This window comes from Misgurnus anguillicaudatus, chromosome 14 (assembly GCF_027580225.2).
Source record: "Misgurnus anguillicaudatus chromosome 14, ASM2758022v2, whole genome shotgun sequence".
NCBI classification, from domain to species: domain Eukaryota; kingdom Metazoa; phylum Chordata; class Actinopteri; order Cypriniformes; family Cobitidae; genus Misgurnus; species Misgurnus anguillicaudatus.
In genome coordinates this window covers 22,165,437-22,180,427 of record NC_073350.2, presented here as the reverse complement: position 1 = coordinate 22,180,427, position 14,991 = coordinate 22,165,437, and the positions used below count along the sequence as shown (strand labels likewise).

General features: G+C 37.5%; 2 protein-coding genes across 3 annotated transcripts; both read right to left on the bottom strand.

Moving 5' to 3' along the window:
• Window positions 1–61: 61 nt before the first annotated feature.
• On the bottom strand, window positions 62–4,762 carry mon1bb (MON1 secretory trafficking family member Bb). 2 transcript variants are annotated; one of them, XM_055183889.2, is made up of 6 exons: window positions 4,361–4,762; window positions 3,593–4,278; window positions 2,693–3,485; window positions 2,230–2,377; window positions 1,055–1,229; window positions 62–959 (listed from the first exon to the last, which is right to left on the bottom strand). In XM_055183889.2, the coding sequence occupies exons 2-6, from the start codon at window positions 4,263–4,265 to the stop codon at window positions 949–951; spliced, it is 1,800 nt and encodes a 599-aa protein (XP_055039864.2). In that variant the 5' UTR covers window positions 4,266–4,278; window positions 4,361–4,762; the 3' UTR covers window positions 62–948. The 2 variants fall into 2 exon arrangements, with proteins under 2 accessions (XP_055039864.2, XP_055039865.2); XM_055183890.2 differs by having other exon boundaries at window positions 3,593–4,256.
• Window positions 4,763–6,857: 2,095 nt separating this feature from the next.
• Window positions 6,858–13,852, bottom strand: otud5b (OTU deubiquitinase 5b). Its single transcript, XM_055183797.2, has 9 exons — window positions 13,067–13,852; window positions 12,615–12,708; window positions 11,695–11,759; window positions 11,409–11,565; window positions 11,170–11,318; window positions 9,468–9,653; window positions 7,693–7,900; window positions 7,518–7,616; window positions 6,858–7,386 (listed from the first exon to the last, which is right to left on the bottom strand). The coding sequence occupies exons 1-9, from the start codon at window positions 13,604–13,606 to the stop codon at window positions 7,265–7,267; spliced, it is 1,620 nt and encodes a 539-aa protein (XP_055039772.1). The 5' UTR covers window positions 13,607–13,852; the 3' UTR covers window positions 6,858–7,264.
• Window positions 13,853–14,991: the final 1,139 nt, after the last annotated feature.

Below are 14,991 nucleotides of genomic sequence, written 5' to 3'. Positions count from 1 at the left end.
GCTTTCATTGATTTTATACAGTATGTGGTTGCATGTAAATATTTAAAAATGCAAGATATCATTTGAGCAACTTCTGAGATTTATTACAGCACCAATATATTATTCCTCTTGAATAAAAATGTTTTGAACAGAAACTGAAAATGCAAGAAAATATTTCTCCAAATAGTAAAAAATTCCAATCTTACATTGTAAATTTTTACTATTATGTCCAGTGGTTTACAACCCAAATGTTATGATGGACCTTACTATCATCATATGTCAGGTGTAAATGTCACAATTTGCAAATAATAGGAAACACACATTATTGACAGTAAAATGTGTTCTGCACAAACTCAATGAGAACTGTGAATTAAATAATTTCATAATAATTGTCTTCCTCATATTGTATTGATATGTTGCATCTTGACTAAACCAGGTTTGGTCTGTTTGTTGGTTTTAAATATAAAACAAAGAAAAATATAAACCTCTAAACAACAAAGTGATGAATGTATGGACAGTTTATGATAAACATTTCACTTTCTAGCATAACAAACATGTCCTAACCGAATGCAATTTAATAACTAAAACATGAATTTTGCTGTAAAGCAAGTCAGCAATCAACACATATTGAGACAAGAAAGTATCCTCATTTCATTGGGCTTTTGTTATGTAATGCATCTGAAAAGATTAGGAAGGAAACAAGGTCTTACTAAACTTCACTTTCTTCTTTTGAAAGAAAAAAAATCACCTTTTTAAATGTATAAATTCACATCAGATCCAGTTCAGGATGTGTCTTCAAACAGCCCCCTCAAAAAAAAACAACCTAATAACATCAATTATATCTATTAAATAAGAGTCCCACTGTAGATTAAGATTCACTGTACTACTAAAAGTGAGTTTAGGAGATGTAAGTGTTAATGCAGGGATGCAGGACATTCACAAACTGATGATTTAGTGGTCACAGCGCGACTAGTGTGCATCTGAAACAAAAACAATACTAATGGTTAGTACATAAAGGGAATGGTGAAATATAAGTGTAAGAAGAAGAAATAAGTCTGATTCAGTGCAGCATTACCTCCTTTAGAGCTTTTACTAGGGTTGGGGGTCGTGGAGTATTTTGGAGGATAGCGAATAAAGAGACGATCTTCTTCCTTCTTGATCCAGCGCAGCAGCTTGGTAATGGCATTGATGGCACAGGTTTTGGTAACAAGGGGGCTGAAGCACGTGTATAACTCAAATTTGCTTGTGACCTGTAACGAAGAAATCAGCTTTAGGCAACGTGTAATTAAATCGTGGCTAAAAATCCAATCATGTAGTGAGCTCATCTGGGGCAAGGTCATGATCCTCATTAGCAATTAGCATAATCTGCATTTGCAAATTTTAGGCATGAAGGTAACTCGATCTTTGGAGGTCTGCGCAGCCGTGTGTGAAAATTACTCTGGATAAATAAATATCTGGGTGATTCTCACGAAATCCAGACTTAGAAGGTGTCCAGCATCAGATTTTTTTTAAAAGCCCTTGAAGAAAATTTTTTTTTTTTTTTTTTAATATTTCCTATAGAATTATTTAAATTTTTTAGATTATCATTATGAAAAAATATCATTACCGCAACATGATATTACATTAAATATATGCATTTACAAATTAATGTTTCTGTAATGAGAACTAAAAAGTTGTCTAGGTACAACATTTCATCTTTTATCTGGAGAGAAAAAATAAGAACTGCTTACCTGGTAGCCATCTTGAGTGTCACAATTAATTATGTCCCTTCAAACAATTTTTTTGTTGTTGAAAATTTTAGTTCCTTGAGGGCTTAAACAATAATTGTAAATTGTTGCGGAGGATGAGAATTTTTTTCTTGGACACATTTTTATTCCTTATTATTGTCTCTACATTTACCAATGATCACCAAATACCACATGTTTCTTTACTGTAAATGTTTATAGTATAACATGCACTGAAGCTTTTTATTTTTTAGGTTTTTTAATTATAAATATTTCCATGTCAAAGTACCCAAATTCAGTCACATGGCGGTAATGAAAATGTTCCCCTTAAATGTGGAAAAAAAACAAAATTGGTTTGTATGTTGTCATTTGAAATCATGTGCAAAATAGTACATAGAGATGTTTGTAACTGAATGCTTATTTTGATACTCTAACTTTGCATTTACTTTTTTTTATCAAAATGTTTCATGACACCTCACAAGTCTTATTTCGCCAGAATCACCATATGACAGCAGTATGCACATACCCAGGCCAGAAGAGTCTCACGTTCAGCCACGTGGTATATAAGTTTGAGCGGGCGTGAGGTACTGTGGATTCGACCGTGCATGTCTCTGTAGAGGTCCAGGAGTCTCATCCTTTCTTGTTCACTGCTGTAAGGGGCTTCCAGTTCTGGACTGCGGACACATATACAGTAATCAAATTATGCGTGGGGGCAAATTTTTTCAAGAAAATCTCATGACAAGCAGTGTGCTCTCAATAAAAGCCATTTTAGTATCTTTTCTTCTTGGTCTTTCAACAAATAATGAAGAAAATATGATTTCTATTAGTTTAATTAAATATGTCCCTGTATATAAAATCAAGTTTTATAATCTGATTATGAGATTAGGAGCATCAACATTAGTCAATATTAAAGATATCAAGATTATATTTTACAGAATGTTCTTTGCATTATACAGGAAGGGTTTTTATACAATATGCAAATGACTCACCTGGTAAACTGTGTTAACTGGCGATGATTGTCGGGCACATCAAAAGGCTTGTACATGAAGTGCCTGAGATCCGACACTCCCACCTGACTAACACTGTAGAGGTGAGCCTTCGCTATGGAGTTCAGAGCATTCTGGGTTTGCATAGCCTCCTCGATCTTTTTCTTACACTCAGCCACTGAATAAAATGCTTCTTTATCGGTCGAGAGAAGAACCAGACACACAGTACATTCGGGAGGGTCCAGATAGGAGATATAAGCATAGAAATAACAGTCAGGGTTAAAGCTGGGCAGGCAAATGGGTGTCCAGATCTCCCCGGCCTGAAAGGCGGATGAAGCCCCGATGAGGTTAAGTAAAAGGTGGAGGTCAGCAGGGTCCAGTCGGGCGTCATCGATGACCATCTTTTCTTGGACTATAGTGAGCAGCTGCTTCTTGGCTATGAGAATGGAGAAGACCAGATTGGACGTGATGGCCTTTTGGAGGATTTGGCTGAGGGAGTCCCTGAGAGACGATGTCAGGGGGAGACAGTGCACTGCGGAGAGTAAGATGCTGGGGTCGGAGTCCACGAGGTTCAGCAGGCCGTCGAGAATCTTCTCGGAGCCGGTCAGGAGGCGCCGCAGGTCGTAGTTTTTTTTGTGCTCGAAGATGCGAGTGATGCTGGCCTGTGTGAGGATGCTGACGATCTGGTTGTAGACGTAGAGGAGCTCGTGACGGAGCTGCTGTTCGGACTGCCGACTGCTGGAGACGGACACCAGCACCAGAGGACCTCTTTGCATGAACACGACAGTGTGCCCGTCTAGAAAAGATCATGTGATTATTATTTGTACATAAAATAGATTTAAAAATAATATCAAATCGGTGGTATTAGGAAATCATCTGGGAATCTAACAGATGTCATCTTACCCGAGTAGACCGAGCGAATTGTATTGTCTCCACTTTGAACGAAGGACACGAGAGCCATCATCACCCCCATGGTAGACGACAGGGCTTCCTCGCTACCATAGCGGGAATAGATGGGCTTCCCAGCTTCGCTCAGCACAAACACGTGCTTCCTGTGCTGCCTCCAACTATCTCCCGTCACATCCTCATTCCTATGGGATGGAGGTCCTAAATGTGTCCCCGTCTCAGAAAGAAGAGAAGAAGCACCTTTCGCACCCATTCCCTGCTCTTCCATCTCACCCCGGGCTAACACGGTCACCACAAACTCGCCCGAGTCCTCATGACCGTTGTCCACTAAGGCCGAGTCCTCTGATGCTTTCCCAGAATCAGTCTCTGAACCTCCAGCACACAAAGACGTGTCATAATCAACAATGCGTAGCTTCTGGATGTCTGTTGTGTGCTCCTGAGTGTCGTCTTCTGATGTGGGGTCTGCTGACTTGGGCTCCAAAAGCCCCTCGGGGTGTGAAGGCATCCTGTGATCTTTATTCACACAATGGTCATCCTCTGTGTGATTTTCTGGTGGGGCATCATTGTCTGAATAGGCAACATCTGTTTGATCAAGACACTGAGAAATGATGGATGGATCACATATGTTTCCCTCCGACATGTTTCCAGTCTCTTGACTGTTCTGATTCATGTCAACATTAAAACTGAATTTATTACGAGACAGAGTCAAGTATTATTACGAAAAACATTTAATACAATTTAACTGTAATGTATGAATGTGCGTACTTAGTCTGAGACGGTGACGTCTAAACACTATTAATCCGATTAAGTTACTGCTGTTATCCCATTTCTGCAGCACTTCAAAAAAAAAAGAAAAACTATCGAGCGATACGAGTCAAGAAATAACAACTGGATCAAATTTCGGACATCTCCATTAATGATATTAAAGGACAATTTAAGACAGTATACATTAAAATGAGTGGTGCCTCTTCTTTTCCGCTAAACGACTCATCTCGTGAACATGTTCACTATCCGTCACGATCGCATTCATGTCGAAAAAATAAATAAATGAGATGTCATTAAAAACAAGAAAATGTTTCGTTTTCGCTTAGACAGCAACTGATCCAGCCGCCGGTGCTTCAGGAAGCTTGACGATAAAAACACAGCAAAAACAAATAATAACCACGGCAACCACTTCCGGTTTACAGGTTTCAAAATAAAAGCTTCGATGAAATATCAATAATATTTGATAAATGTATTGTTGTAATTAATTGTGATATTGTGTCACTGATTTGAAACATATTATTTAAAAGTGTGACCCTGCCTGTGAAAACCAAAAAAAGTTATTAAAAGAAGCATTAAAGTACTTTTAAAGTAAGTTTAAAGTAGGGCTGGGCATAGATTAATCTCTAGATTAATCTCATACAAAATAAAAGTAATTTTTTGCATAATATATGAGTTTGTGATGTGTGTAAATATTATGTATATTTAAACACACACACATACATATATATACATTTAAGACATTTTTATTTAAATATTGTTTTTTTATTTATATATAATTTAGAATATTTAAAAATATAAATAAATATATATATATATACACATGTAAATGTTTCTTAAATACATACATAAAAATTACACACAGCACAAACTCATATGTTATGCAAAAAGTTACTTTTATTTTGTATGAGATTCATCTAGATTAATCTATGCCCAGCTCTAGTTTAAAGTATCCTTACTCAGTGAGTATTAACCCTTTAACTGGCGCAGCCCTTTTTGAGTGGGGGGTGGTGAAAAGGTGATGTACAAATATAACTCTGGCATTATTTTGGTCTAGAAGCCTAATTTTGGTCTTGTTGTACAGTTTTTTACAGACGCTAGGACACATTTCTCAATACTTAGGTCACTTTTGCAAAATTCTTCACACAGTGAGCACAACAGAAGTCTATGTGGGCTAAACTGAGGATCAATTATCATTGCTTTGGCACAAAATGCATAACTACATCTCTCAAATTTCATGAATTCTTTTCTCACTTAGACACAACAACTGCCAAAACTCTTTATACATACAAGCCAATTTGCACATGCTTACATACTGTTTTCAAAATTTAAAAAGTTAAACTTATGTTCAAAACAATAACATAATACACAACCAACACAGCAATTTGCTACATTTCTACAGTAACATTTTAATGAAATATATTTTAAATCTTAAAAATAAAAGCTATAAAAACAATTGGCCAAATGGAGAAGACAGAGTAGATTAGCATTACTATCGGTATCAGTGGATGGTGTGTATACAAATTCTTGTATTTTGGAATTACTTGGAGTGCAAAAAACTAAAAATAAAGTACATAAAATATTGAAGAATTCTGCATCATGTCTGATTCATTCCAGTAACATATATTGCAGGGAATTATAAACAGAGAAAATATTGTATAATGCTACATGTTTTAGGTCATTGTTTTGTGGATGACAACGTGTGTTTGTCGGCTGTTTTGGAAGAATGAGTTGATTTGAGACCTGAATAAAGTGTTTTGGTAGTTGTAGAGCATTCTGAATGTGAAATGAACTGCTTTGCCAAGCTGAAAGTTGGTTAGGAGAACTGTGTGAAGAGTTTTGCAAAAGTGACCTAAGTATTGAGAAATGTGTCCTAGAGTCTGTAAAAAGACACTTTAACGGTTTTTACGTAAGTGTCCGGAGGCTAAAATAAATATTTTTTTATAGCAGTTTACATGTTTTGTAATTTAAAAAAATGCAATATAGTATTATTTTTATTATATAAATTAAAAAACGGCGTTTTGTGTTGGTTTGCTGCAAACTCTTGTCACAAATAAATTAATTGAAGTTACTGCATTATTATTACTGCTAAAAGGTTTTGAAATATGAAAACTACATTCTCAGACCATTCCAACAATATATAGTATGTCGTGATAGATTAACATTTACATGAAAAATATTGAAGTAAACGGAACAGCGCCAGTTTAACGGTTTGAAGATATCAAGGTTACATTTTCTCAGAATGTTTTTTACATTATTTAGGATGACTTTATGTAGAAAACAGTACATCACAAAAAAGTGTGTTTTCACAGGCAGAGTCACAAAATTTTTGTGTATTTATGTGATGTTTAATTTTTTATCTTCTCTAAAATTTTTGGTTATACCTGGTGTACAATTCATGTAGCAGTTTTTTATTGTCTAAAATGCTACAACAGCATTTTATGACTTATGATTTTAATAAAATAATCATTTTGTTTTCAGGTATATAATCAAAACAAACTATAAACAAATTTTTATTGTTTACATGTCATTCTTAAATAGCCAAAGACCTTCAGCTTGCTGTGGTGCACTGGTCATCATTGAAAAATAAAGACACATAACAATCTTTCAAAACATCATCTGCTTATACATGTTAATATTCCTTATGTCCAAAAAAGTAAGTGACTGTTAATAGTAAACAGTTGAAAATAGTTTTAATATTGATTTTACCATGTTTACTTAAACGTGCACCTAACTAGGTCTTTATAGTTTAATGAAATGAAGGAAAATGGGTTAGCAAAAACAAACAAACATCAGAAAGATCAGAATACAGTGACATTTATAAAGAACAGTGAGGAAAAATAAAGAAATGCAGCTTAGTACAGAGCACTGCTCTGTGGTTTCTGCTGCAAGCTGTTGTCTAATACATCAACTGCAGTCTGGAGACGATTCTCTGTGCATTGTGTTCTTTTTCAAGCTTTCGAGGTATTCTTGTTGTGAAGCAGCCAGTACAGAGGCCAGAATGTCATCGTCTTCCCAATCTGTTAACCCTTAAAAATAAACCGGGCAACATTTATGTAAGGAAGCTTGTTCATGTAGAGATTTATTATGAATCATTCAATACATACGTATACATTTGGTTGTACAAAAAATAAGCTACTGAAACCAATTGATGCCCTACCAAAGGCAGTAGGTGACACATCTTGCATAATAGTCCTGTACCCCAGGGTTGGGTAAAGAGACACCACGGAAGAGTTGCCAGAAGACTGATGACTAGGACCTTAAGAAAAAGGATTAACAATGAGTTAATGAGTGTGTATTAGGCTCTAAAAACATTCACAGACAGAAAAACAGACCTGGGGCACATGGTGATGGAGGTTTAGGAAGAACCAGCGAGGCACCTGCTGGAGACGGGGGTTTGGCAGGGGGTTCGGGGTGAGCTGGACCTGGATGCTCTGGAGAGGAGGCGAAGCTCCGCTGGTGTGGGGAACGACACCCCCAGTCCTCATAGCCACTGGATGTGGCTGCTGTGGCAGAGCTGCAGGTGGCACTAGCCTTACGAGGCTTGAAAGGCAAACCATAAAAATAAGAGTTATTGTTACTTTACTGAAGTGTGTGTATATAAATGTTCACATATATTATGTAAAAAAACCGCTTCAAAATTTCATAAGACCAATAGGATTTTGAAAGTTAATCATATGATCAAAACAAATTCACTGGCATGTCAAATATATTTTGTTCACTCTCATCTGGATAAATGGCAACAAATCCTTTAGTAATTGATAATATATACACAAACCTGTCTAAGTACTACAAAAAAGCAAAAAAATACTAACTGGGACTTCTAGTGCATTCATGCAGACAACAGAATCAGAGCATAAAACAAACAGATTATACTTTATTTTGATGGATTACTTTCTCTCATGTCGTGTGCTTGTGGATTACAGACTCATAGTGTACATATTATCATTATATTATAGGGTTACACTGGGTGAAATGCTAGGTGTAGTACACTTGTACATATACCTTTTCATTTTTGCAGTATAATAAATAGTAAGGGTGTCACGATTTCGAAAATTGATCAAAATTAAGTGACAACTTCGAACTTCGAATTAAAAAAATGGAATCGTCGATGCTGCCACGTGCCCATGTCACGTCCGGTCGGCTTGCCAAGTGGGAAAAAACACGTGTTGAGTACTGCAGGTCAACCATCTCTAACTTAGCTAGCTACAGCCAGTCAAAAGATAGCATGGCAGATGCAGGAGACACCACACGAGCTGCTCTTTACATGGGAAACAAAAAACAGCACGCGCCTACCACCTTCAGCTGAACTCAATCAGAACAGAGCTGCATGCGTGCACAGCAGAACGTCGTCTGTGCCAGGACCAGTCGTTTCTCTGAACTGAGATCTGTTTAAGTTTCACAACAACTTATTTCAAATGTTTAAGAGTTATGAAAACAGCATTTAAACATGACTTATTGAGGTATAGCTTCACAATCTTGTCTGACGGTAATAAAGCGTGTTTTTAAGGTGAAAAGTACTGACAGGAATGTTCATCTGACAGGAAGTTTTGTTTTAACAGGTATGAGCGTGTACCATATTTTTCCACTGGCAGCATGACTAACATAGCAGGGCATCTCCGGGTTCAACGTCAGATATTATATTTCATAAAAGTCTAGTCTAAAAATGGCATAGCATTTTTTTGTGCTTTAAAAAATAAAAAATCGAGAATAGAAAAAACTTGAACGAGATCAAGCCTCAGCCAAGTAAGAAAAAGTAATGCGAAAGTAACGTAAGCATTACTTTCCATAAAAAGAAACTAAGTAACGCAATTAGTTACTTTTTGGGGAGTAACTTAATATTGTAATGCATTACTTTTAAAAGTAACTTTCCCCAACACTGCTTACCAATACCCAATTAATCGATCGATAGTAAAATGTAAAATGGATACTGGACTAAAAACCAAAGAAATCACAATGATATAAAACAACAGGACGCAATACGGAACAACTATTGGCATTGATTTTTGCCAATAGCCATTTGCTACCAATTAACTATCGGTGCCGATTAATCAGCAAAACTGATTAATCACTCTACCTCTATCAATCATTACATAAATATATACTGCACCTGTCTTTCTAGCTTTTCTTGATCATGAAGCCATTGCAGGTAGGACTCACGAGCCACTTGCTCTTCAATAGCCTCATTTGTGGCTTCCCAATCTGTTGCTCTCTTCTTGTCTTCCAGCATCTGCTGCTCAATCCAAGACTCTTCAGAGGTCTTAATGGCATTTTTCATGAGAGATTGGTCAGCGTACTACATAAGAGACAGAATAAAAGATTGATTATTATTGAACACTAAGGGGCTAATCACACCAAACGTGTTTTAAAGGCTTGGAAACGCGTCTTTTTATTTTTGGTCACTTTAAAAAAAAGGGCAGTGCGCTACAGCTTTTTATATTTGCTTGGCAACCACCAAGGCAGCTGTCCGGTTAATCAAATATTGAAGCGTGAGCACACGTTTGCTGTCATATTAGCAGAAACTTTTCAAAGACGACGCTTGCTCTGACCTTGATCGAGGGTGAGAGGTGCACAAACACACAGGAGACAGTGAGTGAGTGCAGTCCGGTTGTTCCAAGCAACTGTAAACTCTCGTCTCCACAACGGAAGACCCGCCTCTCCCCTCATTCGATTGGACAATGGAATAATGCGAATGACATCGGGCGCTCTGAGCGTTCCTTCAAAAACATGTGGTGCGGCAAAAACCGCAAGGCAATTGGCGCGCATAAACAGTGCACATAACACTCACTGGCAATAGAAAATCATAAAAAAAAGTGCCTGCAACTGGTATAAACGCGCTTGGTGTGATCGGCCCAAGAAGTTCTCCTAAGATACCAAAAATTCTACATTTACACAACAACATATAAAATATCTGTGTTTACTAAAAACGCCATATCATGCATGCCAGGCCAGTAGACGGCGATATTACTTTGTAAAGAAATACTAAGCACCTGCAAGATCATATTACAAATAATTAAGACTTTTTTTTAAGAGGATTAAGGGGAGTTATTTATTATGACTCAACTTGTATGCTTAAATGTACTGATTTCTTTGTATGAACTCAATATTTGGCTTGATGGCTACATCTCGTGGAAATTTTGTGTCAATAGCCCACTTAGAAATCCCCTTACTGATAAAAATGCTGATGTGTCAAATACTTATTTTCCCCGCTGTATGTTTAGACAGACAGTGAGGTATGTATATTAAGTGGCAAAATTTTGTAAACTCTTAGGGGCTGGACACACCAAAACTTTTAAATGCGGCTGAAAACGCCTTGAGGACGCCGAATGCCAGCTGTTTTTCAGCTGAGTGCCAGCTTTCTTCAGCTAAGCGCTTTGGTAGCTCTGATACGTCAGCTGTGAGACGGTTGGTTGCTGTGATACTTGTCCCGCCCCACCTACACTGTGATTGGACGGCCGCGTGAGAACTGACATTGACGAGCGGAGCTTTTCTTCCAAAGTTGAACATTTCTCAACTCTCTGCGCCGGTTTTCAGCGCGGAAAAAAACCGCTAGCTGCTGGCTTATTTGAAAAACGCTGAGCTTCCATTGAAAACAATTGAAAACATGCGCCGGCCGCGGGCGTAAAAGCGTTGGTGTGCACGCCCCCTTAGTGCTGAAGTAGTGTTAAAAAAGCACACAACGTCACTGTTTTCAAAGATTTGCGTTTGTCATTTACACAGAAGTGCGATTTGAAACTTGTCTACAAAAGCTTGCCGTTGTCTGCATTTTGGTTGAAAACGTTGCTGTGTAAACGGCCCCTTAGAATACTTACCCCTGGTTTAAAGGAAGGGAGGCCCAGCCCCACCCCAATACTGGCCTTGCAGGGATTTACCACAGAGTTATAATGGATGTTTCTGTGGTAACTGACACGTATCGGCTCATCTTTGTTCTCATGGATGCCATGGAACGTATTTATTGGCTCTGTACAAAAAAAACAAGAGTAAAGCACATACCATTTCTATGCTAAATATATTAACAATGCCAATTTGATAAACATTAATGCTTAGTGACCTGTGCCACTTTGGTAAACTTCCACTGGTCGGTTGTACATTTCTGCCATTGCCTGCATTTCAATGTGGTTGCCGTGACAATTGTTCTTTCTCTTCCTGTTAATGTATGTGGTGAAGTCCTCTGTGACATAACTGGAGAAGTAATCAGCATTTTTCATCTGCAATTGAAAGAACAAGGATAAACATGTTAACAATAAACCATCAGACAAATAAGTCAATAACTACAGCAGGGTGAAAGTCACATTTCAGCTAGTAGTTATGCTATGTTATGTTAAATATTGACTCACCAAATAATCCATACAGTGTTTCCGTACGACATCATGCATATCTTGGTCCCCATACACCTGATCAGCTTTAATAAAAATAAAAAACTGGTGTCAACTAACAGATCATTATTAACATAGCTGTTACTTTATTTAAATACATTTAAATAAAATAAAATATTTAAATAGAATGTCCATGCCTTTCCCACATGTGTGATTACTAGATTAAAATGAAACATAACAATTTAATAGAGACTGCACACACTAGGAGCACTTCCTAGCTAACTTATTTTTTCACTATTGAAATGTCCATGATCTATTTTATATTTTTTATATTATATTTTTACAATTTAAAAACACCCTGACAAACAAAACCATGAAAAATAAGCTACATGGTTACATTGTGCTGCAAAGCAAATGTAGCCTACTGCACAAGCATTTTTCATATAAATTTGTTCATTGACTTTGCATTAAAGTATTAATGTATAACTCTTAAAGGGGACCTTTCAAATAAATCTTTGGTGTCCCCAGAGCACATATGTGAAGAATTAGCTCAAAATACCATATAGATAATTTAAGATAGCAAGTAAAAATTGTCACTTTGAAGGTATGTGCAAAAATGTGCCATTTTGGGTGTGTCATTTAACATGCAAATAAGCTGATCTCTGCACTAAATGGCAGTGGCGTGATTGTATAGTGCAGATAATAAGGGGCGGTATTATCCCCTACTGACATCACCAGGGGAGACAAATTTCAATTACCTATTTTTTTACATGCTTGCATAGAATGGTTACCAAAACTAAGTTACTGGGTTGATCTTATTCACATTTTCTAGGTCGATAAAAGCACTGGGGCCCCAATTATAGCACTTAAACATAGAAAAAGTCAGATTTTCAAAGTATGCCCCCTTTAATAAGATATAATAGGGAAGGCAGAAAGATTACCAACTGCTCTGAACAGACATGCACCATCTTCCTTCATTTTTTTTATTACGAAGCCTTTCTTCTCCATCAAGGTTTTCTCGAACCATTCTTCTTGCTGTAGGTCAGGAAACAAAAAGCAAAAAGCATTTCATCACAATAATTATATAGTTTATTAATAAAATGACCCATAATAAAGAATTTGGACACTTTAAGCTAACTGTCATTTAGAGAAACAATTGCAAACAGTCTGTACATTTAGTTTTATGGATTTGGTAGGTGCTTTTATACAAAGCAACTTACATTACATTCAAGCAATACAATTTATCAGTATGTGTGTTTCCTTGGACTCAATCCAATGACATTTTCGTTGCTAACGCAATGCTCTACCAAATCAACAAAAAGTACATCAGAGAGGCAAGAGCTATTCATCGATAAAACTTCATGGTAACATGTTTTTTTTAAATATATAATACCTGTTCAACTGTGGTTGGATCCACAAGTTGAAGTCTGGCCGCATTCTCATACTCATCCTCACTGTTGTTGCCTCCAGCTCCTTCCTCAGGGTCCGAAACAGGACTACCACCCCCTCCACCTCCTCCTCTTCCCCCTCCACCTGTCAAACCGCTGGAGCAAACCGCCTGCCGTCTCCTCTTGCTGAGTCCAGGTCCAGAGCAGCAGCTTCCACCCGTGCCGCACGGTAACTCAACACGACCTCCGACCACAGCAGTGTTTGTGCTCCCTTCACACTGCGCGACAGGCGCTCCAGCAGCACCGGGCTGCGGGGAGGACGGCTGCGGGCGAGCGCTAGACTCAATCCGCCGCTCTTCTCTGGACGTGTGCGGCGTGGCCTGGTATGACCACGGCGGCGGAGAGGCCCTGGGTCTCGATCCCGAACGCACTGTGAGGGGATGCGAGTGTGGCTCGGAGCCGCTTCGTCTGTCCGGTTCGTCTTTATGATCGCCGCCCCCACCACCAGCCGTCGAGGCCGGTTTCTTTTTCGGGAGGATTGTCATCGCTGGCCAGGTTGCGCTGATTTATGTTGTTATGACTTACAAATGAGCGGATTTTCACACAGTTTGTTTCGATAGATCTATTGTAACACGCGTCCTAACATAATACGAAGTATCTGTGATTTCAGCTCGAGCGTTTCGAAACGACTTTATTCCTTCTGTTTCCAAGTTTTTCCTTCTGAACAACGACCGTGAGTTTGACACAAACGTCAACAAACCACAATGCGATTTTTACGTCATTTCCGGTGGTTAGTCTTCTTCGTGTTGGTATGTGGCGTGATGTTGCTCTGCACTGCCCCCTACTGGAATGACTGCAAAGTGGCGTACTGAATAACGTCGACTGCTTTCTAATTAGTATACATTGTATATGGGTATTTCCCAGAATTCGGGCCTATTTATGTCCCCATGGTATAATTCTATTAAAAACTAATCAAATCTAATAAATTTGAATAATTTTATCACATTTTATTGGTGTTTTGTGGTACAATATCAGTGTTTTGGTGTTGTTGTTTTCACATGTCATGCCATATCTCAAACATTGTTTATCACAAATTACTAAAAAAAATATGCATATGAATTAAATGTTACTTGAACTAATAAACTACATGCACAGATTAAGCAAATATATGCATTTTGTATTTTATTTTGCATAATTTCTATCTGTCCCATGGTTTAGCAGTCATAACCAACATGCTCTGCATAAAGGGACTTTCCCATTGTTTTTTCATCAAAAGTTTATTTGGTAGCCATGGTAACCTAATGACAAAGTGGAGCACATATATTTCAAGCTGCAAGACTGATGCCTTGATGTCCAGAAAAGTAAGTAAATCTACTCTTTATTCTTTGTTTTGGGCATGTACACTTATTATGCATCATTACCATATGTGTTGTATTTCTGTATTTTTAAATATTTTTGAAATATTTTTATCACTTTAATAGTTTATACACAAAAAGCAATTCCCGCACACTATCTGCTTGCTGAAAAAATGTAACATTTGACGAAACGTAACGTAACGCCACGCAACAATTATAAAAATTTTTCAGCAAGCAGATAGTGTGCGGGAATTGCTTTTTGTGTATGTTACGAGACTTTTTGTCTTCTTATCCTACGCACCTATCAACTTCAGGTGTGCGACGCTAATTTGTTTGATCACTTTAATAGTTAAAATGGTGTACATTACATGTAAAAAAGCTAGGTACACTTGCTTAGTTGTTCCTTAGATGTTCAAATGTAGTAGGTCACTCAGATTTTCCATGCATAAACAAAATGTACATAGTATGCACAGGATACTATACTACAGAAATATTTAATAAGGAATAATATGATAATTTTGGATAGTATCATACTATGAGTGCTACCGAGCCAAAGTGGATCTTTTATATTTTTT

What these genes read in the sequence shown, in the direction of transcription:
- mon1bb (XM_055183889.2), bottom strand. Translation starts at nt 4,265, where the DNA reads ATGAATCAGAACAGTCAAGAGACTGGAAACATGTCGGAGGGAAACATA. An exon ending in AATTCGCTCGGTCTACTCGG is followed by an intron (nt 3,486 to 3,592) that starts GTAAGATGACAT and finishes GATCTTTTCTAG; the next exon opens with ACGGGCACACTGTCGTGTTC. An exon ending in CAGTTAACACAGTTTACCAG is followed by an intron (nt 2,378 to 2,692) that starts GTGAGTCATTTG and finishes ATGTGTCCGCAG; the next exon opens with TCCAGAACTGGAAGCCCCTT.
- otud5b (XM_055183797.2), bottom strand. Translation starts at nt 13,606, where the DNA reads ATGACAATCCTCCCGAAAAAGAAACCGGCCTCGACGGCTGGTGGTGGG. An exon ending in AACACTGTATGGATTATTTG is followed by an intron (nt 11,566 to 11,694) that starts GTGAGTCAATAT and finishes TTTCAATTGCAG; the next exon opens with ATGAAAAATGCTGATTACTT. An exon ending in AGTTTACCAAAGTGGCACAG is followed by an intron (nt 11,319 to 11,408) that starts GTCACTAAGCAT and finishes TTTTTTGTACAG; the next exon opens with AGCCAATAAATACGTTCCAT.